A 23,368-nucleotide genomic window follows, 5' to 3' on the forward strand; every position below is an offset into this window, starting at 1 on the left:
AGAAAAAGGGTGGCTAAAGTGAACGTTGGTCCCTTAGAGGATGGGACCGGGAAACTAGTGGTGGGGAACATGGAGATGGCAAAGACGCTGAACAAATATTTTGTATCAGTCTTTACAGTAGAGGACACTAAAAATATCCCAACACTGGACAAACAGGGGGCAATGGGGGGGGGAGGAGCTAAAGACGATTAAAATCACTAAGGAGATGGTACTCAGTAAAATAATGGGACTTAAGGCGGATAAATCCCCCGGACCTGATGGCCTACATCCGAGGGTCTTGAGAGAAGTGGCAGTAGGGATTATGGATGCATTGGTGATTATTTTCCAGAACTCCCTGGACTCAGGAAAGGTCCCGGCAGATTGGAAAACTACTAATGTAACACCCTTATTTAAGAAGGGAAGTAGACAAAAAGTTGGAAACTATAGACCAGTTAGCCTAACATCTGCGGTTGGCAAAATGTTGGAGTCCATTATTAAGGAAACAGTAACAGAGCATTTGGATAAACATAATTTAATAGGACAGAGTCAGCATGGTTTTATGAAGGGGAAGTCATGTTTGACAAATTTGCTCGAATTCTTTGAGGATGTAACATACAGGGTGGATAAAGGGGAACCAGTGGATGTAGTGTATTTGGACTTCCAAAAGGCATTTGACAAGGTTCCACACAAAAGATTACTGATCAAGATAAGAAATCACGGGATTGGGGGTAATATACTGGCATGAGTGGAAGATTGGCTATCTAACAGAAAACAAAGAGTTGGGATAAATGGTTCATTCTCGGGCTGGCAATCAGTAACTAGTGGTGTTCCGCAGGGGTCAGTGCTGGGGCCCCAACTCTTTACAATCTATATTAACGATTTGGAGGAAGGGACCGAGTGCAACATATCCAAGTTTGCCGACGATACAAAGATGGGAGGGAAAGCAGTGAGTGAGGAGGACATAAAAAACCTGCAAAAGGACATAGACAGGCTAAGTGAGTGGGCAGAGATTTGGCAGATGCAATATAATGTTGGAAAGTGTGAGGTTATGCACTTCGGCAGAAAAAAATCAAAGAGCAAGTTATTATCTAAATGGAGAGAAACTGCAAAGTGCTACAGTACAAAGGGATCTGGGGGTCCTAGTGCATGAAACACAAAAAGTTAGTATGCAGGTGCAGCAGGTGATCAGGAAGGCCAATGGAATCTTGGCTTTTATTGCAAGGGGGATGGAGTATAAAAACAGGGAAGTCTTGCTGCAGTTATACAGGGTATTGGTGAGGCCACACCTGGAATACTGCGTGCAGTTTTGGTTTCCATATTTAAGAAAAGATATACTTGCTCTCGAGGCGGTTCAGAGAAGGTTCACTCGGTTGATTCCAGAGATGAGGGGGTTGACGTATGAGGAAAGGTTGAGTAGGTTGGGCCTCTATTCATTGGAGTTCAGAAGAATGAGAGGTGATCTTATCGAAACATATAAGATTGTGAGGGGGCTTGATCGGGTGGATGCGGTGAGGATGTTTCCACTGATGGGTGAGACTAGAACTAGGGGGCATAATCTTAGAATAAGGGGCTGCCCTTTCAAAACTGAGATGAGGAGAAACTTCTTCACTCAGAGGGTAGTAAATCTATGGAATTTGCTACCCCAGAGAGCTGTGGAAGCTGCAACATTAAATAAATTTAAAATGGAGATAGACAGTTTCCTAGCAGATAAGGGAATTAGGGGTTATGGGGAGAGGGCAGGGAAGTGGACGTGAGTTTAGATTCGGATCAGCCATGATCCTATTGAATGGCGGAGCAGGCCCAAGGGGCCGTATGACCTACTCCTGCTTCTTATGTTTATGTTCTTAATACTTTTTGTTCAAGATCAACTAACACCAGATTATATTAAGTCCTACTATTGCCCTTATGATGGATGCAGAAAGCCATTTCCTACTGCTGATCTAATAATAACAAAGGCTCCCTTCCCTCCTTGAACTGCTGTAGCTGTTATATTTTTGATACAAATTCATGTAAATAATTTAATCACATTTTTGCTTTGCCATTATTATGCCAATATTTAGCTTTGTAGTGTTATTTTAACTATTCTTCAAATCATACATTTCTATTGCTTAAAATTGTGTTTTTATTTTATCAAGTCATCAAGCTTTATCTATACTGATAAGTTATTACCACTGTTAGTTCAAATGAAGATAATTGCAGGTCTGTCAGGGTATCACTTTTGCTTAGATTTTTATTAGACTTTATGAAATGCAGTTTAAAATGATTTACCTGTCTCAGCTGACACTTCCAGTACAATAAATCTACTGTTACCAAATGAGAGTCTTGAGCATCACTGACCTCTCATAGATATACATAATATATATACTAGCTAAAGTGCCCGGCGGTGCTGAGGGTTTTTTGAGAGCATGTTGTTGTTGGAAGAGAGAGAGCGCGCGACTGGGGGGGGGAAGAGAGACTGGGGGAAAGAGAGAGAGAGACTGGGGGAGAGAGAGAGAGAGTGGGGGGGAGAGAGAGTGGGGAGAGAGAGAGTGTGGGGGAGAGAGAGAGAGAGAGAGTGGGGGGGGAAGAGAGAGAGAGAGAGAGTGGGGGAGAGAGAGAGAGAGTGGGGGGAGAGAGAGAGAGAGTGGGGGAGAGAGAGAGAGTGGGGGAGAGAGAGAGTGTGGGGGAGAGAGAGAGTGTGGGGGAGAGAGAGTGTGGGGGAGAGAGAGTGTGGGGGAGAGAGAGAGTGGGGGAGAGAGAGAGTGGGGGAGAGAGAGAGTGGGGGAGAGAGAGAGTGGGGGAGAGAGAGAGAGTGGGGGAGAGAGAGAGTGGGGGAGAGAGTGGGGGAGAGAGAGAGTGGGGGAGAGAGAGAGTGGGGGAGAGAGAGAGAGTGGGGGAGAGAGAGAGTGGGGGAGAGAGAGAGTGGGGGAGAGAGAGAGAGTGGGGGAGAGAGAGAGTGGGGGAGAGAGAGAGTGGGGGAGAGAGAGAGTGGGGGAGAGAGAGAGTGGGGGAGAGAGAGAGTGGGGGAGAGAGAGAGTGGGGGAGAGAGAGTGGGGGAGAGAGAGTGGGGGAGAGAGAGAGTGGGGGAGAGAGAGAGTGGGGGAGAGAGAGAGTGGGGAGAGAGAGAGAGTGGGGGAGAGAGAGAGTGGGGGAGAGAGACTGGGAGTGTGAGAGAGAGATAGAGAGGGAAAGAGAGAGATAGAGAGGGAAAGAGAGAGATAGAGAGGGAAAGAGAGAGATAGGGAGGGAAAGAGAGAGATAGAGGGGGAAAGGGAGAGATAGAGAGGGAAAGAGAGAGATAGAGAGGGAAAGAGAGAGATAGAGAGGGAAAGAGAGAGATAGAGAGGGAAAGAGAGAGATAGAGAGGGAAAGAGAGAGATAGGGAGGGAAAGAGAGAGATAGAGGGGGAAAGGGAGAGATAGAGAGGGAAAGAGAGAGATAGAGAGGGAAAGAGAGAGATAGAGAGGGAAAGAGAGAGATAGAGAGGGAAAGAGAGAGATAGAGAGGGAAGGAGACAAAGGGGTGGTGGGGGAAAGGGGGGGTGGGGGAAAGGGGGGTGGGGAAAGGGGGGGTGGGGAAAGGGGGGGTGGTGGAAAGGGGGGGAAAGGGGGGGTGGGAGAGGGGGGAGAAAGGGGGTGGGAGGGGGAGAAAGGGGGGTGGGAGAGGGGGGAAAGGGGGGTGGGGGGAAGGGGGGAAAGGGGGGTGGGGGAAGGGGGGAGAAAGGGGGGTGGGGGGAGAAAGGCGGTGTGGACGTGGGTGTGGGGGGGGAAGGGGGTGTGGGTGGGGGGGAAGGGGGGTTGTGGGAGTGGGGGGTTGTGGGAGTGGGGGGGGTGGGAGTGGGGGGTGTGGGAGTGGGGGGGATGGGAGGGGGGATGGGAGGGGGGAAGGGGGGGTGGGAGGGGGGGAAGGGGGTGTGTGGGAGAGGGGGGGAAGTGGGAGAGGGGGGAAGGGGGAGTGGGGGGGTGTGGGAGTGGGGGGTGGTGTGGGAGTGGGGGGATGTGGGAGTGGGGGGGTGTGGGAGTGGGGGGGTGTGGGAGTGGGGGGGGTGGGAGTGGGGGGGGGGTGGGAGTGGGGGGGGTGTGGGAGTGGGGGGGGTGTGGGAGTGGGGGGGGTGTGGGAGTGGGGGGGGGGGGGGTGGGAGTGGGGGGGGGGTGGGAGTGGGGGGGGGGTGGGAGTGGGGGGGGGTGGGAGTGGGGGGGGGTGGGAGTGGGGGGGTGTGGGAGTGGGGGGGGGGTGTGGGAGTGGGGGGGGGTGGGAGTGGGGGGGGTGTGGGAGTGGGGGGGGTGTGGGAGTGGGGGGGTGTGGGAGTGGGGGGGTGTGGGAGTGGGGGGGTGTGGGAGGGTGGGGAAGGGGGGTGTGGGAGGGTGGGGAAGGGGGGTGTGGGAGGGTGGGGTAAGGGGGTGTGGGAGGGGGGGAAGGGGGGTGTGGGAGGGGGGATGGGAGGGGGGGAAGGGGGGTGTGGGGGTGTGGGATGGGGGGAAGGGGGGATGGGGGGGGAAGGGGGGGATGGGAGGGGGGGAAGGGAGGAGGGAACGGGGGGATGGGAGGGGGGGAAGGGGGGTGTGGGAGGGGGGGATGGGGGGTGTGGGAGGGGGGGAAGGGGGTGTGTGGGAGAGGGGGGAAGGGGGTGTGTGGGAGGGGGGAAGGGTGTGGGAGGGGGGAAGGGTGTGTGTGGGGGGGAGGGGGGTGTGTGTGTGGGGGCGGGAGGGGGTGTGTGTGGGGTGGGGGAAGGGTGTTTGTGGGAGGGGGGGGAAGGGGGTGTGGGGGGGAAGGGGGTGGGGAAGGGCGTGTGTGGGAGGGGGGAAGGGGGTGTGTGGGGGGGAAGGGGGTGTGTGGAAAGGGGGGGAAGGGGGTGTGTGGGAAGGTGGGGGGAAGGGGGGCGTGTGGGAGCGGGGGCGAAGGGGGGGTGTGGGAGGGGGGGTGAAGGGGGAGGGAAAGGGAGAGTGGGAGCCAGCAGACCCTCTCCCCTCTGCCAGTGTTGGTCCCTGTCTGGGCCGGAAGCCTGGGACTGGAGTTGCGCTGCCGGCCGTTGGAGAAGCCTGGGCCTCGGGGCCCCTGCACTGACATGGCCCAGCCTACCTTTTAATACCTTGAAACATGAAACTTAAAATACTTATAAAACATTTTTGGTAAATCTTTCTATAACATACAGTTTACAACCTCACCAATCTTTTTATTAAAAAAGGGGGTCCTCACCTGTCAGTGTGTTGTATCACAAATAACAATGGCCGCCGCTTGCTGTTCAGTTGGAAAGGTTAGGCCCCGCCCACACACTCGATTCTCTCTCCAGGACCCGATTGGGAGCACTGAAGCCCCACCCACTATGTTCCTGTACTAAGATGGCCACGCATGCACTCTGTTACACACTGAATCAAAATGGCGTTGCACTGAAACTTTTCGCCCTCCTTGACAAAGATGGCTGCCGTTAACCTGGGACTGTCAGCAGAAGAAATCCCCTCAGCTGCAAACACGGGACCTTCAGATAATTATTCGGGGCTTGCGACCTACCCCAGTTGCTTATGAAGCCTCCCCACCTACCGACCCCGGGAATGGAGCGGAGGCAGCAGACCCTCTCCCCTCTGCCAGTGTTGGTCCCTGTCTAGGCCGGGAGCCTGGGACTGGAGTTGCGCTGCTGGCGGTTGGAGAAGCCTAGGCCCCGGGCCCCCGCACTGACATGGCCCCAAGAAATAAATCACATACTGGACTCATTTATTACGCGCAAATTATATAATGAGCTAGTTGGGCTCCTAAGTACCAAATTTGTGCTGGATAAAATCCCCTCCACACACACAGAAAGTGGGGAAAATAAATCAATAGTTAGTAGTTAGGAATCAAGATGGCTGACACTCACCTCGGTTCAGAATGATAAGGCCCGCCCACACACGCACCGATTGGTCAACCGTCAGGTCATTGAAGTGTAGGATTGGTCAATGGTCCTGTCACTCGACTGTAGGATGGCCTGCCTGCACACACAATGAACCCGCCCCCACTCGATGCAAATGAGCGGATAATGAGTGGAATTTTGAACGTTTTTTGGATACCGTCGGCACAATTTTTGTCTGACCAAAAAGTAAATACGCCTACAAGAGTCCCCTAATGAGCTTTCTTTTGATATAACATATGTGTAGGTACGCTCTATAACTTTTGATTGTATAGCCGGACAGAGAGACAGACAGAGAGACAGACAGAGAGACAGACAGAGAGACAGACAGAGAGACAGACAGAGAGACATATCCTTTTATATATATAGATACACATAAATAAAAGAAACTATGTTTATAAAATATCAAAATTGAAACTAAGGGTAAAACAGAGCTCTGCTCACTGGAACTGGATTATCAGTAAAAAATGTAATGTTAGCGTAAGATTAGACCATCAATAGCATGATCACACCGAGAGAGATTATAGCATTGATTACGTAATAATTGAAGTTCAATGCAGGCCATGCATTTTATCTATTGTCAATGCACAGTGCCATGTTACAAACCCAAGTCTAACACACCAACATTGAAATTATATTCAGATAGAAGGCTTTTGCTTCAGTTACATTCTGTGCTTTGTGAAGGAACATTCGCGACAGCTCTCAAACATTTGCTCCTGACAATTGTATTACAATAAGGAATGGGAAAAAAAAGACTTGCCTTGATATAGCGCTTCTACAACCATCGGACGTCTCAAAGCGCTTTACAGCCGATGAAGTCCTTTTTTTGACGTGTAGTCACTGTTGTAACGTAGGAAACATGGCAGCCAATTTGCACACAGCAAGCTCCCACAAACAGCAATGTGATAATGATCAGATAACCTGTTTTAGTGATGTTGATTGAGGGATAAATATTGGCCAAGATACCGAGGATAACTCCCCTGCTCTTCTTCAAAATACAGGAAACTTTCGTTTAACCGGAGGTTAAAAGTCCAGAAAGCTCTATCTACTGGCAAAATTCAGGAGCCGTTTTCTCTAAGTTTTTTTTACTTCTAGTTGCTTTTTTTTTCCCAGTCAGACTCTGCAAGGTCTGTAGCTAAGCAACAGCTTCAGCTAGAGATGCTTGCAGCTGCAGCCGACTGTTTTGAAGCTGTTGCTAAGCAACAGGGTTTGTTGATTCACACGGAGCTGAAAAGCTCTATGTTTTAACATTAGGGCTGGATTATACGGCAGTTTTGTTCTAACGGCACCAGCTCAGTCCCGTCAGTGCCGGATACCAGAAAGTTTCCTGTAGTGTCATGGGATCTTTTACATCCACCTGAGTGCGCAGAAGGGGCCTCGGTTTAACTTCTCATCCAAAAAACGCACCTCCGACAGTGCAGCGCTCCCTCAGCACTGCACTGCAGTGTCAGCCTAGATTTTTGTGCTCCAATCTCTGGAGTGGGACTTGAACCCACTACTTTTTGACACAGAGGCGAAAGTGCTACCAACTGAGCCACTGCTGACACTTACGGGTTTTTTTTTTTTAAATCCCAATTTTCTTTTAAAATTACAATTAAAGAGGATGCTCCGTCACTTGCAGTATTCTGGGAATATGATGTCACCAATGCACTAACTAAAGCCATATCCTGAGTCGTGTAAATCCATTTGAATCTGACTGGCCACACCAAACATCTGGTTAATATTAAAGAATCTGATTACATCAGTAGTAATTCATCTTTTCATTGTGAAATATAAATTCACTTTACACTTAATTATTTTTTGTATTATGACGTTAATTTTCTTAATTTTAGCTGTTCTATATTGACAACTGTAGGAAATATTTCCTCATGGGTTCTCATGATTGACCACCGTAACTTCGGTGGAAGATCGATGGAAACCTCCGTTTACACATCTATCCAAGGTTTCCACCAGTCTTCTGCTGAAGTTATGGTGGCAGACCTGAGGAAATTACCAGCATTAGTCTTACCTATGGACTGATTTAAGCCAGTAATAAGTGTATTAATTGATTACACAAGTAGTATAATTACTGGTCTCGGTTTTCCTGCAACAGTTAGACTAGTATGAAAGCTAAAATAGTATAAATTTGAGTTTGCTAGTCAGAGGTTAGAGGTTAGTCTCGAGTAGAACGAAACCGGTGGAGTGCAAAAGACCAAGTGAGAGTTTAGCCTCAGCGGAAGTTTCAGCCTTGAGGTGCACTTTGCCTAAAATTATATTTAAGAAAAAGAAAGACAGACCTTGCATTCATAACCTCAGGACATCCCAAAGTGCTTTACAGCCAATTATAGTGAAACCTATAAATTAGGGATACCTAAGGGACTTGCACAGGTGTCCTTTATTTGCACGTGTCCTTATTTTCAAAATGGTCACTGTATGTACAGTAAACCGGATGAGCCAAACATTCCAGGATTGGGTGCATCTCCTGCAGCATTGCTTATTTTTACCCTCCTGGGAACGTGCCTAATTCTAGAGCTCTGCCAGCAGGATATGATTTCAGTTCATTTTCTGTTTGCTAGGTTTCCTATTTCATTGCCATCCAGAGGTCCTTTTCCATCAAGGGAGGGATGTATTGATACTGGGATCTGCTACATTGGCAACCTGCACAGGGCGAGATGGCTGCTATAGGGCTGGAGTGCCTGGCAGATCCCAGCCAAATTGGGGGTGGGGGGACGGATTAATGTCCTACAGACCCCTGTCTAGGACTCCCTCCCTCTGTCCGTGTGCTGCAGCTGCTAACGTTTGAAGTGCTGGAGGTTGGGTAGGTTAGTAGCTCAGTACTGGTGGAGTTGAATGTGATGTTCTGACCACATGACATCTGGTCATGTGGTTAGATCACATGGCTTCTATAAATGTTACTGGATTTACCGGAGAACGGTGGGGTCCCCTGTAGTTGAGAATCTTAATTTGTGGTTTTGCACAAGCAGCTGCTCTCCCCCAATTCTTGAGCTCCTGCGATTTCAGCCCATCTACCCCCTGCTGCACCGCCCCCCCCCACCCTGAGTTAGGAAACTCTAGGCATGTCTATACCATTGAAGGGTGCCCATTCAAGGAAATAGATCATGAAAGCCACCTGGGATGGTACATAAAAGGGCACAAGCAGTGTGGTGATAGGGAAAGCAAATAGGATTTTAGGTCATATTGCTAGGATCATTGAGTACAAAGGCGTTTCTTTTGTTCTTCACAGTCCTTGTGGTGATAGCACTCACACAATGATGTTAGATAGGGAATTCCAAGATATTGACCCAGCAACAATGAAGGGACAGCGGTGATGTATTGCAAAGCCAGGATGGGTGTATGATTTGGAGTAGATGGCGTTCCCATTACATTGTTGCTCTGATCTTCAGTGATAGAGGTCATTGGGTAGGGAGGTGCTGTCAGAGTAAGCTTGGTGATGTGCTGCAGTGCATCCTGTAGATTGTACATGTTGCAGACAGTATGCCAGTGATGGAGGGGGCAGATATTAAATCCAGTGACAGAAGAGTGGATCAAGAAAACTGTCCTGTTTTTGATCATTTTGAGTTTCTTGAATATTGCTGTGGCTTCTCTCCTACAGGTGAGTGGTGGGTATTCAATCACTCCTGACTTGAGCCTTGTAGATGGTAGAGAGGCTTTGAGGTGAATCATTCATTGCATAGTAGCCAACCCAAACAGCTCAGCTAGGCTAGGAGGGTGACTAGTTCTGGCGTGCAAGTCTTCAGCACTACAGCGGGGATGTTGTCCGAGCCCATAGCCTTCACTGTGTCCATATATACTCAGAGGCTTCTTAATGTCACATGGAGTGAACCAAATTGGCTGGACATTGGCATCTATGTTGGGGAGGACCTTGGGAAGAGGCCGAGTAAGACTGTCACGGACATATATACTTTACTGCAGATGGGTTTTAATTTATTGCTTCCTTACAGTCAGGATTATAACATTCTGCTTGATTTAGATATGCATTACTTACTATTTGATGTTCTCATTTGCCGTCTACGCCCAACCCGATCTAAGCCAATGGGTGTGCTTTGGGAGAAAGTGAAAGGTCGAAGTCTGGCAGACACTGCTTTGTATGGTGGTACTTGATGTGAAGGAACAGGTGGCCGAGCAATCGGCTGAAAACAAAGAAAATTAAATATATCATTTTGGATAGAAAAAACATACCAATACTTTTCAAACTTAGTTAAATAAGATGAATATTAAAGATATCTGTTGTAAGTGCATATGTCACTTCAACTAATTTTTCAATTTAAGTGCTGCCATTTTGAAGTTGGTTTGAATTCAGTCTTTCAAGCTCAAGATGCAGTATTATTTATCATTTCACAATTACCATGGTTTACATTATTTTTTGTTGGACCAAAAATGTAAATCTGATTCCTGTTCTAGGATTTGTCTTCGTCTTTCTAGAAGGTGAATCAGACTGACATTGCCTAGGAAACCTATATGGTACACAGTAGCAAAGCATTCTGGGAAATAAAACATTTAAACCACAAAAGTAAATTTCTCAACAGTGCATCAGTACCCACACCAATGTACCTGGCCTTAAAGTGCATATGAACATTTACTTAACGGGTAAAGCACTACCTCAAGCAGCTGATTTTGCTCTTCTGTTTGGCATCATTAAGTGGCACTTCGTGCTGTAAATAATATTGTTCAACAAATTTTAAATTGACTTTAGGTTACTTCTGTGTTGGCGTACCAATATTTCAGAGCATTACTGAGGATAAAATGGTCTCACTGGGACAAAACATAGGTACTGTAGCCATTTCCTCTCAATGTTAATTCTTTAAATTTTTTCACACACAATGTGGATAACTAGGAATAATTTTTAAAACATAGGAATATGCAGGACCAGAAAATACCATTAATATTCATCTGGCTGATTCCACTTTCTAGGAAATATAAAGGAATACATTTATATTTTCTCTAGACGGATCATTTAAACTTTTAGGAAAAAGTACAGTATGGCATGATGGTTATAATAAATGCCACCCTGAGACATAATGATGGTCAGTCCCTAAAATAACTGTCCTAACATGAGACATTTTAAGAGCAGGAACATGCTATTAGATCCAAGAAGCCACTCTTCCTCCTTTGTGTTACAACACCTGAGACCCCACAGAAAATTTAAAAAATACAATAGAATTGCACTATGGCAATATGTGTTTGTGTGACAAAATATAATCCAATTTTATATTTGCCAAGATGTAAATCTAATAAAATTTAGATGAGAAAAGGTAATGTGGGTTTTCTTTTGAGAGACAAGCAACTGAAATCTGTCATGCAATAATGTCTTCCTGGTTATTAATTTAGGATGCACTTACTATAACGGTATTTCATATGGCCTATAAATTGCCAAACAGGCTATATGAACCTAGAACTGTATTAAACACCTATCAAAAACATCTTGTTCTTCATCAAATCCATTCAACTACTGTGTCAGCATCAATCAAATAATTCAGCTCCGAGTAAATCCTTAACTTGGATTGTTTCACTGAATATTCTGCCTTTGACCTACACAGTGCTGTGGTACACAGTATAATCAAATCTACTCAGCAGTGTTCTCACACATCTCCAATTACTTCAGCTTCCAACTCCTTGGAAATGAAGCAGATTGAAATATTGCATCCTGTATACAAACAGTTTATTGACCAGCTGCAAACCTCCAACATAGAAAATGCAATTACTGATGTCTGAAAGCTTTTAGCCAGCCATCTGAACACAAAATGAAAGTTAACAGCACTTTTTAACGTTCTATAGTGTTTAAAAGGCTTTGAAGAAAAAAATTGCTGAACATTAAAAATTAAACTAATGAAGCACATTTATTTTGTTCATTCAGGGTGGTTTGGAATTCAATAATTTTCTCTACCCCAATATTCTCTTTGACTTTCCTGAGGGCAATGGCTCTGCGTACTCTTCAAGCATACTTGCTGCCCTCCAGTACTTTGCTGAATCGGTCATTTTCTATTGTGAGCTAAGATAGGCTATTCAACTGTGCAATGCAGGACATTCAAACCCACAATCATACATTATTCAGCAAGGATCACTAGATAGAAATCAGGAGCAGGATTGCTGACTTGCTTTTCCATTCCTACCCAAGGATTCAGAAGCCAACTGTAGCATCTCAACTGCTGCCCCAACTGAGGTAGCTAACTCAGCATACAAAGGGGACCAACTCTCAGAGCTTCTGATCTACAAATCTCAGAACCACACCAGACAATTAATTTACCGACTAAACCATCAGGAGAGGAGCTTCTTTTTTTCATTGTTTTTGCATCAATCTTCTTTCCTCTGCCTTATAGTGCTGATTAATGCTGGGATACAGTTCCATAGATGGCAGCTGTCCTTCAGTACATTTCCTAAGTTTCCATTAATCATATGTGAACCTAAACAGTGAGTGTTGGCAAGCCTTTATACCATAACGCCCTCACATCCAAGTCTGGTGATCTGATGTCCACACACACGCACCTTCGAGCAGGGGTGACAATATAGTGATTGGACTAGAATTTCTGGATGATTTTTCCCCGTCCTAGCCTATTTTATTAGCCCTCCCAACATCGTAGCTGAGATCAATTAACTCAGCACAAACCAAGGATCAAGCCTTCCTTAATAGGGGTGTTACATTTGCGGTTTTCCAATCTGCTGGGACCGCTCCAGAGTCCAGGGAATTTTGGTATATTGCAACCAATGCATCCACTATCTCTTCAGCCACTTCTTTTAAGACCCTGGGATGCAGGCCATCTGGTCCAGGGGACTTGTCGTCTTTTAGTCCCATTATTTTACCAAGTACTTTTTCCTTCATGATAGTCTTTAGCTCCCCCCTCCCTGTGGCCCGTTGATTATCCGTTATTGGGATGCTGTTAGTGTCTTCTACCGTGAAGACAGATACAAAATATTTGTTCAGAGTCTGCCATTTCCCCATTCCCCATTCTCATCCTCTAAGGGACCAACGTTTACTTTAGCTACTCTCTTCCTTTTTATATGCCTGTAGAAGCTCTTACTTTCTGTTTTAATGTTTCTTGCCAGTTTACTCTCATAATTCATTTCTCTCTATTATTTTTTTTTAGTCATCCTTTGCTGGTTTTTAAAAAATGACATTGTATAAATTCACCCTGTGTGCTACAGAGCTGTATGGACAAGGATGCTCCAAGATTCAATCCCTCCTAGGTGCTTAGCTGACCTTAGTTAGGGGAAATGAGGAGAATCTTTTTCACACGGAGGGTTGTTAAGATCTGGAACGCACTACCTGAAAGGGTAGTGGAATCAGATTCCATAGGCAGTTGTACTTGAAGAGGACTAATTTTCAGGGTTAGGGGAGGGTGTGGGACTAAATTGGACAGCTCTTTCAAAGAGCCAGCACAGGCACAATGGCCTCCTTCTGTGCTATATGATTCTATAGTAGTTAAGGCACCTGAATTGGCTTTAATGCTTAGGGTGAGAAGAAAAATCAGCCATGGTTACCTCTCCTTGGATGGCTGAAATTCCTTCCATTAACAATTTTAGCAAAAAACTCAATGCGATTACAAATATTCATGTCAACCTTTTTACCAAAATTAAATCGACAAGGAATTACAAGGAATTTTGACCATTTTTCCCCCTTTTGTACAGAATTTCAACCCCTCAAAGTCTGCTTTGCTGAAATCCAATTTCTTCGTAATTTTTATTTTCTGTTCTGTCCTCATTTCACCTTAAAATAAACAACTTTATGAACACACAATCTCAAATGGCTCCTTACTTCAATTTGGCTCATTACTTCCACTTCATTTGTTACAAGCAAATCCAATATTGCTTCCCCTTGTGGGTTCCCTGCCTGCTGCTTAAGGAAAGATTCTTGAAGTAGTTCAATAAACTCGCTTGCACATACAGATTGTCCCCACTATAAATCCCAGTCTATGTCAGGAAGATAAAAATCCCCCAATATTAAAAGTGAGGTCTCAGCACTAATCTTTTTCATACGAACATACAAACATACGAATTAGGAGCAGGAGTAGGCCACTCGGTCCCTTGAGCCTGCTCCGCCATTCAATAAGATCATGGCTGATCTGATTACTCCACATTCCCGCCTACCCCCAATAACTTTTCACCCCCTTGTTTACCAAAAATGTATCTACCTCTGCCTTAAAAATATTCAAAGACTCTGCTTCCACCACCCTCTGAGGAAGAGAGTTCCAAAGACTCACGACCCTCTGAGAAAAAAATTCTCCTCATCTCTGTCTTAAATGGGCGACCCCTTATTTTTAAACAGTGACCCCTAGTTCTAGATTCTCCCACAAAAGGAAACATCCTCTCCACATCCACACTGTCCAGACCCCTCAGGATCTTATATGTTTCAATCAAGTCACTTCTTATTCTTCTAAACTCCAGTGAATACAAGCCTAGCCTGTCTAACCTTTCCTCATAAGACAACCCGCCCATCCAGGTATTAGTCTAGTAAACCTTCTCTGAACTGCTTCCAACGCATTTACATCCTTTCTTAAATAAGGAGACCAATACTGTACACAGTACTCCAGATGTGGTCTCACCAATGTCCTGTATAATTTTGTATTCAATTCCCTTCGCAATAAACAATAACATTCTATTAGCTTTCCTAATTACTTGCTGTACCTGCATAGTAACCTTTTGTGATTATGCACTAGGACACCCAGATCCCTCTGCATCTCAGAGCTCTGCAGTCTCTCACCATTTAGATAATATGCTTTTTTATTCTTCCTGCCAAAATGGATAACTTCACATTTTCCCACATTATACTCCATTTGCCAGATCTTTGCCCACTCACTTAACCTATCTGTATCCCTTTGTAGCCTCCTTATGTCCTCTTCACAATTTACTTTCCTACCTATCTTTGTGTCATCAGCAAATTTAGCAATCATACCTTCGGTCCCTTCATCCAAGTCATTTATATAAATTGTAAAAAGTTGAGGCCCCAGCACTGATCCCTGTGGCACACCACTCGTTACATCTTGCCAATCAGAAAATTATCCATTTATGCCTACTCTCTGTTCCCGGTTAGCTAGTCAATCTTCTATCCATGCCAATATGTTACCCCCTACGCCATGAGCTTTTATTTTCCGCAATAACCTTTGATGTGGCACCTTATCAAATGCCTTCTGGAAATCTAAGTACAGTACATCCACTAGTTCCCCTTTATCCACAGCACATGTTACTTCCTCAAAGAACTCCAATAAATCGGTTAAACAGGATTTCCCTTGCACAAAACCATGTTGACGCTGCCTGATTACTTTGAACTTTTCTAAATGCCCTGCTATAACATCTTTAATAATAGCTTCTAACATCTTCCCTATGACAGATGTTAAGCTAACTGGCCTGTAGTTTCCTGCTTTCGGTCTCCCTCCCTTTTTGAATAAAGGAGTTACATTCGCTATTTTCCAATCTGATGGAACCTTCCCCGAATCTAGGGAATTTTGGAAAATTAAAACCAACGCATCAACTATCTCACTAGCCACTTCTTTTAAGACCCTAGGATGAAGTCCATCAGGACCCGAGGACTTGTCAGCCTGCAGCTCCAACAATTTGCTCAGTACCACTTCCCTGGTGATTATAATTTTCTTGAGTTCCTCCCTCCCTTCCATTTCCTGATTTACAGCTATTTCTGGGATGTTACTTATATCCTCTATAGTGAAGACCGATGCAAAATACCTGTTCAATTCAACTGCCATCTCCTTATTTTTCATTATTAATTCCCCAGACTCACTTTTTATAGGACCAACGCTCACTTTGTTAACTCTTTTTAAAATATCTATAGAAACTCTTACTATCTGTTTTTATATTTCTAGCTAGCTTTCTCTCATACTCTAATTTTTCTCTCCTTATTAATCTTTGTCATTCTTTGCTGTTTTTTATATTCTGTCCAATCTTCTGACCTGCCACCCATCTTTGTGCAATTATATGCTTTTTCTTTAAGTTTAATACTATCTTTAACTTTTTTAGTTAACTACGGATGGTGGGTCCTCCCCTTGGAATTTTTCTTTTTTGTTGGAATGTATATATTCTGCGTATTTTGAAATAGCCCCTTAAATGTCTGTCACTGCAAATCGATTGACCTATCAATTAACCTAATTTGCCAGTTCACTTTAGCTAGTTCTGCTTTCATGCCCTCATAATTGCCCTTATTTAAGTTTAAAATACTAGTCTTGGACCCACTCTTCTCTATCTCAAACTGAATGTAAAATTCAATCATATTATGATCGCTGCTACCTAGGGGCACCTTCACTATGAGGTCATTAATTAATCCTATCTAGTTGCACAATACCAGGTCTAGTATAGCCTGCTCACTGGTTGGCTCCAGAACGTGCTGTTGTAAGAAACTATCCCGAAAACGTTCCATGAACTCCTCATCTATGCTACCTTTGCCCATCTGATTTTCCCAGTCTATATGCAGATTAAAATCCCCCATGATTATTGCCGTACCCGTCTGACAAACTCCCATTATTTCTTCCTTTATACGCCATCCTACTGTTAGGGGGCCCGTACACCACTCCCACAAGTGACTTCTTGCCTTTATTATTTCTCATCTCTACCCAAACTGCTTCTACATCCTGGACTACATCCCACCTTCCTAAATGTCATGTACCCTTCAATATTCAGGTCCCAATCTGTCATCCTGTAGCCATGTTTCTGTAATGGCTATCAGATCATATTTATTTATTTCTATTTGCGCTATCAGTTCATCTGTTTTGTTTCGAATGCTACGTGTATTCAGATGCAGAGCCTTTAGCTTTGTCCTTTTATTATTTTTGTAACCTCAAGCCTTATCTGTTGATTTACTCTTAGATTTGTACTCTCTATCCCTTCCTGTCACGGTCTATTTATCATTTCCCATATTAATACCTTTCTCTATTGCCTTGTCTCTAATCTTTGAATTACCACATCTTCCCAAATTTGATTCCATGCCCCCAATATTTAGTTTAAAGCCCTCTCTACCGCCCTAGTTATACGACTCACCAGAACACTGGTCCCAGCACGGTTCAGGTGACAACCGTCCCAATGATACAGATCCCACTTTCCCCAGTACTGGTGCCAGTGCCCCAGGAATTGAAACCCACTTCTCCCACACCAGTCTTTGAGCCACGCATTCATCTCTCTAATTTTATTTACCCTATGCCAATTTGCTCGTGGCTCAGGTAATAATGCAGACATTACCACCCTTGAGGTTCTGCTTCTTAATTTAGCCCCTAGCTGCTCATACTCTCTCAGCAGAACCTCTTTCCTAGATCTACCTATGTCATTGGTACCTACATGGACCACGACCACTGGCTCCTCCCCCTTCCACTGCAAGTTCCTCTCCAGCCCAGAGCAGATGACCTCCCACAGCAGTACATCCACCTCCATTTTACCTTGTGATGGCCTATATCATATTCCTACCACTAACTTTTTCCCTTTTCTACTGAAAGAACATTTGTGTCACTTGCCGCTTTATGTTAGGACACTACTTTTTGTTTAAAAATCAAAACTGGTTACCATATGGAGGTTTGTTTTTGCTGTAGAAATAATCTATCTATATTGAAGGTGTTGAAGTTCAAATTCTCACCAACGCAAACATTCACCATACCGGCAATAATTTAAAGCCAGTAATAATTCTTCCAATATTCTTAGAATACTGAAAACATTTGACCTATTGATATGGCATACTAAAAGGAGGAATTTTATGGATTCTTCTTAAGGATTATGAATATCAAATAACCTTTCACGTGACTTAAGTTTTAAAATATCTGAAATGGATTTACTCTCTGTTCATCGGATGGTACAATGCAAGAAATCTATATCTATTACAATCATGATTTCTAATTCACTTTTAAGCACCACATTAATCATCAGATTCATAGATTCAGCAATTTTGCAAGTGGAAATATTGGCAATACAGTGCACTAAATGCAAGAGATCTGCAAGAAATTCAAGTGCATCTCAGAAAAGCAAATATTTTTAGGCAAGCTATTATTGGCAAAAATGTACTAAAAGGGGAAGAGTATTTGCAAGTACACCAATGGCTGAAGAAGAGTTAAGGAGGACAGGATATAGCCCACATTCTATACTAGAGCCTCTTGAATTGAAGCAAAATTTTCAACCAAAGATGAAGTGATGAAGCAGGCAAAGAAGAAAAGTTTGATTTTGGCGCAGAAGAGGCAGCAAAAGAGAGTCATCTTACTTGTACTGTAAGAAGGTCCTCCATTTCCACAGACTGATTACTCTCATAGATATTGACTCCACCAATTACAGAGATTGGTCTTCTTTTTCGGTTTCTATGGTGCTGAACAGTGGCACATTTCTGTGGCTGGGAGTCAGCACAAGAGGCCTCAGTTGTGTCTTCATTCTCTGCAAGGTCCATTTTTTGAGGTTGAATAGGAACACCATTCTCCGGGATAGAGAACTTCCTGCTGGCAAACTGACCATAGTCTGAAAGGGGTCGTTGTCGCTGCCTGCCTTTCCCGGAGTTCCACCTTCTTTGTCCAACCTTTTGTGCATCTGCCTTTCCTTCTTCCTGGAAAGGTAATGGCTTCCTCCACTGGTCTTCAGAAGAAACCTTTCAAATGTGAACACTGAGTGTCATCATCTTTATTAGCATTACTTCTTCCTAGAGTTACAAACTCTAGATTGTCCACACATCAGCGTAATAATAGCAATAAAAAAATAAAATCATATTTCTTTTTGGTTGTACAAACATCTCAATGTCCAACAGCTGATATATGCAAGGACAGACACTTGCACACAAAAACAAAGACTAATAGATTTACAGATCTGAGAAAATGTGCATCACAGGATCCACCACATATCGTCTAAATCTGCTCAGGTACACAGATATTACATTGTTGATTTTAAATAGCTTTTAAAGTCTGGTAATTTAAAAATGTAGATAACATGCAGTGCAAGCAGACCAGAGCCAGTACAGGCAGATCCAAGCCAACTGTGTACTTAGGGATACATTTAACAGGTATAAGCCAAATGCTTATTTGGGTTTGGAGGGGCGGGAGAGAAGAGATACAAGGAAATAAATACCGATGTTGTGCATCTTGGCATCACAATGAAGTGTGTAAGGCATTAAGAAAGATTTTACCACTATAGAACTGTTATTTAGTAGCAGTCTATTTCAATTCCTTGAGTATATGCCAAAAATACCGATAAAATGAGTTTCCTGTTTCATTGTACTAAATAGATTCTTAGCACTTAGGTAGTCCTGATTTATGAGGGTAGATTTTCAACTTGCTGCATAAGTGTAAAACTGGCAGTGCCGCCCATAGAAATGAAAATCAGGCAGTTTCTAGAATTATCATCGATCCGCAATGCCAGTTTTAAGCCCGTGTGACAAGTTGGAACATCTACACCATGGTGCTTTTGTATAACAGATGCGTTCATTGGTTGTGCACTCAAGCGGATTTATAAAGCAGACTTTTAAAAAACTAGTCAATTGTTAATGATATTTTATAACACATTTACATTCACAGCATACTGACGACAGCACCTGGTGAAGTTGACAGCAAACTGAATACAGATAAAATAGCATTTATTCTTTCAGAGGCAGTGCACACCTAAAAGGTAGTTAGAACCCATTCCAATGATCATACCATAAATACAAAGCGGCTTGCCATGTTTTGCTGGAAGGCTGAATACGTCCAACCCTTCTCCCGGCAAATGGGTAAAGTAGTTTTCCTGTAGCAGTGGTTTAGCTAAGAGGTCTCCATGGTCAAACAGAGTGGCAACACACATTGTATAACTGACACATGAATAATTGCTACTGGCAAGGTATCATTGGATAACGGGCACCCATGAAGTCATACCCTAGCAGGGGACAAAGCCTTAGGAAACATGGGGGAGAAAGTTGCCAAAAAGAACCTATAGAAATTATCCAACCACTGGGGGGAAATAGTTACCATTTATAGTAGAAACTTCCCTGCACTATAAATGGCTGGCTAAAGGAGCAGCCACAATATTGTTGGACTGTTTTAGATGTGGTTCTCCAAAAGGTAGCATTAATAACATTTCAAAAAGAATCAGGAGGAAACAATTTAAGATCTAAAAAAAAAATAGATGGTTACTTTAAAATACATTTTGTCTTGTATCTATAAAATTCCATGTAGATCTACAGGTACTAGAAAAAGGAAAACAAATACTGCAGTGTGCGTGTGTTAAAAAACCTACCCAATTGTGGCACAGCAAACATTAAAAAATATTCTTAAATTTGCATTCAGCAGTGGTGGCGAGGAATTCAAGCAACTTTCACCTTTGTTTTCTTCCCCGCCCCCCAATTTTCTCTCCTCTCCTGCAGGCTTTGATGTCCTCACTTGGAAATTTCCACAGGCACCTTCGATCAACTAATTATGCATATGCGAGTTGAATATCAGCAGGATATCCAACGGTGAAGAGCACCCCACCGAAGCAAGATCCCCTGTTCACATGCATACTTTCAGTAGGGGTTGCTATACAGTGATCAGGGATGGGAACCCGAGTGGATTTTCAATGCCCTAACCCAGTTGAGCTGCAGCTAATTGTAGTCCCCCTACCACTCTGCCAGCTGAGATTAGCTGACTCAAGAGTGGTTATTGAACCTGGGGGTTTACTGGTTGGTGTGGCTCAGAGGCAAAACCTCGGCTTTAATGGTGTTTTTACATAATCATGATGGTATAAGCGTTATGTACAGTTAAAGAGATAGTTACTTGTTAAATGCCTGATTTAAGCAGTAAATAAATCTCATCCATTACATTAGAAGCCACTTAACAGCCATTAACTGTGAACATTTGCTAAAGCTGAGGGAGAAATGTTTTATTCTAACTAATAATATACTGTTCTTTTCTAATCTTTTGTACCATTTCATTTAGTCACTTCTTTTAAATGCAGTTAGTAACTAACTAGTAACTAATCATTGCAGAGGATAGAGCAAAAAAAAACAGCTACTTAAAATGCCAAAATCAACCTTATTTACTGTAGCACCTACCTCAAGGTCAGGCAGAGTTATTGGTGTCCAGCACATGCACTGAAATACCACACAGTACTTATTGACAGTGGCCATTCACTTGATCCTTTGTCTTCCTATTTTTGGTATTAAAACACGCCAGCCCGTCTGAATCTTCAGCTACACAGAGCGAGGTCTGAAGGTATGACTCATGAGGCTGATCCCATGACTGTGTACTTTTACCTCTGCTTGTTCAAGGCTTTCAAAGTCAGATATGTACAGTACACTGATAACACAATGCAAGAGCTACCTACTATACACCACACATCAAAATACAAATTTCAAACTTTAAGGATTTACAGTACCATACCACTTGCAATTGGTGCAAGGTTGTGTATTAGAGACGGACAGATACACAGCATCCCTCCAGTCTGTTACACAACCCTAAGAATTATCCTCTAAATTTAATGGAGGTTGTAACTTTATATTGATCTTTTGATGCTTTTCATATATATCTCTGCTAGCAGCAGCAGCATTGAGATTCAATAAGGTCAAATCCTTATCCATGAACAATGGTACTTAGTAAATTAAATCAGACATTATATGAAGAAAATATTCAGTGTTCAGATTTTATTTACCACAGAACAGAATTCCCCATCTCCCCCTCCCCGCCACCCGCACAATGAGTTTTACTAATGTTGTGAGTCAACCCTCTCTAAATTTCAAGTTCCAACTCACACACTTCTCCGCTGAGATCAACATCCAAGTCCCCACCTATTAATATCTTCCAATCCTCCTTAGATACGGGGGTGGTGCCAGAGTACTGGAGAATTGCAAATGTTACACTCTTGTTCAAAAAAGGGTGCAAGGATAAACCCAGTATCTACAGGCCAGTCAGTTTAACCTCTGTAGTGGGGAAGCTTTTAGAAATGATAATCCGGGACAAAATTAACAGTCACTTGGACCAGTGTGGATTAATTAAGGAAAGCCAGCACGGATTTGTTAAAGGCAAATCGTGTTTAACTAATTTGATTGAGTTTTTTGATGAGGTAAGAGAGAGTGTTGATGAGGGCAATGCGGTTGGTGTGGTGTACATGGACTTTCAAAAGGTGTTTGATAAAGTGTCACATAATAGACTTACCAGCAAAGTTGAAGCCCATGGAATGAATAAAAGGGACAGTGGCAGCTGTAGTAGTGAACGGTTGTTTTTCAGACTGGAGGAAAGTGGTGTTCCCCAGGGACCACTAGGACCACTGCTTTTCTTTTCTTGATATATGTTAATGACTTGGACTTGGGTGCACAAAGCACAATTTCAATATTTGCAGAGGACACAAAACTTGGAAGTATATTGAACAGTAAGGAGGATAGTGATAGACTTCAAAAGGACATAGACAGGTTGGTGGACTGGGCGGACATGTGGCAGATGAAATTTAACGCAGAAAAGTGCAAAGTGATACATTTTGGTAGGAAGAATGAGGAGAGGCAAATATAAACTATACAATTTTAAAGGGGGTATATGTGCACAAATCGTTGAAGGTGGCAGGGCAGGTTGAGAAAGCAGTTAAAAATGCATACGGGATCCTGGGCTTCATGAATAGAGGCATAGCGTACAAAAGCAAGGAAGTTATGATGAACCTTTGTAAAACACTGGTTTGGCCTCAACTGTAGCACTGTGTTCAATTCTGGGCACCACACTTTAGGAAGGATGTGAAGGACTTAGAGAGGGTGCAAAAAAGATTTACAAGAATGGTTCCCGGTATGAGGGACTTCAGTTACATGGATAGACTGGAGAAGCTGGGGTTGTTCTCCTTAGAGCAGAGAAGAGTGAGAGGAGGTTTGATAGAGGTGTTCAAAACCATGAGACTGAGTAGATAGAGAGAAACTGTTCCCATTGGCAGAAGGGTTGAGAACTAGAGGACACAGATTTAAAGTGATTGGCAGAAGAACCAAAGGCGACATGAGAAAAAACTTTACTCAGCGAATGGTTAGGATCTGGAATGCACTGGCTGAAAGGGTGGTGGAGCCAGATTCAATCGTGGCTTTCAAAAGAGAATTGGATAAGTACCTGAAAGAAAAAAATGTGCAGGGCTACAGGGAAAGGGCGGGGGAGTGGGACGTGGATTTTTTCTGTCCAGCACTTTTACAGATCGTCACAGCTGAGAATAGGAACTGACGGTAGGTTGCAGGCTGCACTGTGTCCTGCACCACTGCCACAGCTCAAATAGAAATCTGGTCAACTACATTAACTGCTAACCCCTTTTACATTATGATGAAACTTAAAAAAACATGATAATTTCAGTTTCCCAATGGCTGAGTCAGGATATGTGCCACTTGGTGTGCTGGGGTTGCCAACCCTTCCAGATTGGCTGGGAGTCTCCCAGGAGCGGAGGAGCAATTTCCCGGGCACTGAGAGAGAAAAGTACTTTCTATTGGCAGTTCGGCCCTGCGCTCCTCTATAGTCCGGAGCTGCACTTGGTAGATAAATCCGAAATCCACCAATAACTGCTCAAAGAACAACCCCCAAGCTTAATCCAAGCAGATAATCCCCGTGCAGTAAGAAATAATAAGACATCTGGTATTGTGGGACAGTGCCTTGCAGCAGTGTCAAGTTC

General features: G+C 43.8%; 1 protein-coding gene across 3 annotated transcripts in view; it reads right to left on the minus strand.

Moving 5' to 3' along the window:
• LOC147111873 (spermatogenesis-associated protein 13-like) overlaps positions 1-23,368 on the minus strand; it is a 398,934-nt gene that overhangs the window by 74,343 nt on the left and 301,223 nt on the right. For 2 of the 3 annotated variants that reach the window (XR_015079762.1, XM_085999214.1), the window contains exons 4-5: positions 18,018-18,392; positions 9,825-9,969 (exon numbers count right to left, since the gene is read on the minus strand). Coding sequence is in view for 2 of the 3 variants with exons in the window: in XM_085999214.1 (XP_085855340.1) it covers positions 9,825-9,969; positions 18,018-18,392 (520 nt within the window). In the remaining variant the exon portion in view is untranslated. The remainder of the gene's footprint in view (positions 1-9,824; positions 9,970-18,017; positions 18,393-23,368) is intronic. The other variant, XM_085999215.1, reaches the window with a different exon arrangement.

Source organism: Somniosus microcephalus, chromosome 10, assembly GCF_052327205.1.
Source record: "Somniosus microcephalus isolate GS21.2 chromosome 10, FLI_Smic_1.0, whole genome shotgun sequence".
Taxonomy (NCBI): Eukaryota; Metazoa; Chordata; class Chondrichthyes; order Squaliformes; family Somniosidae; genus Somniosus; species Somniosus microcephalus.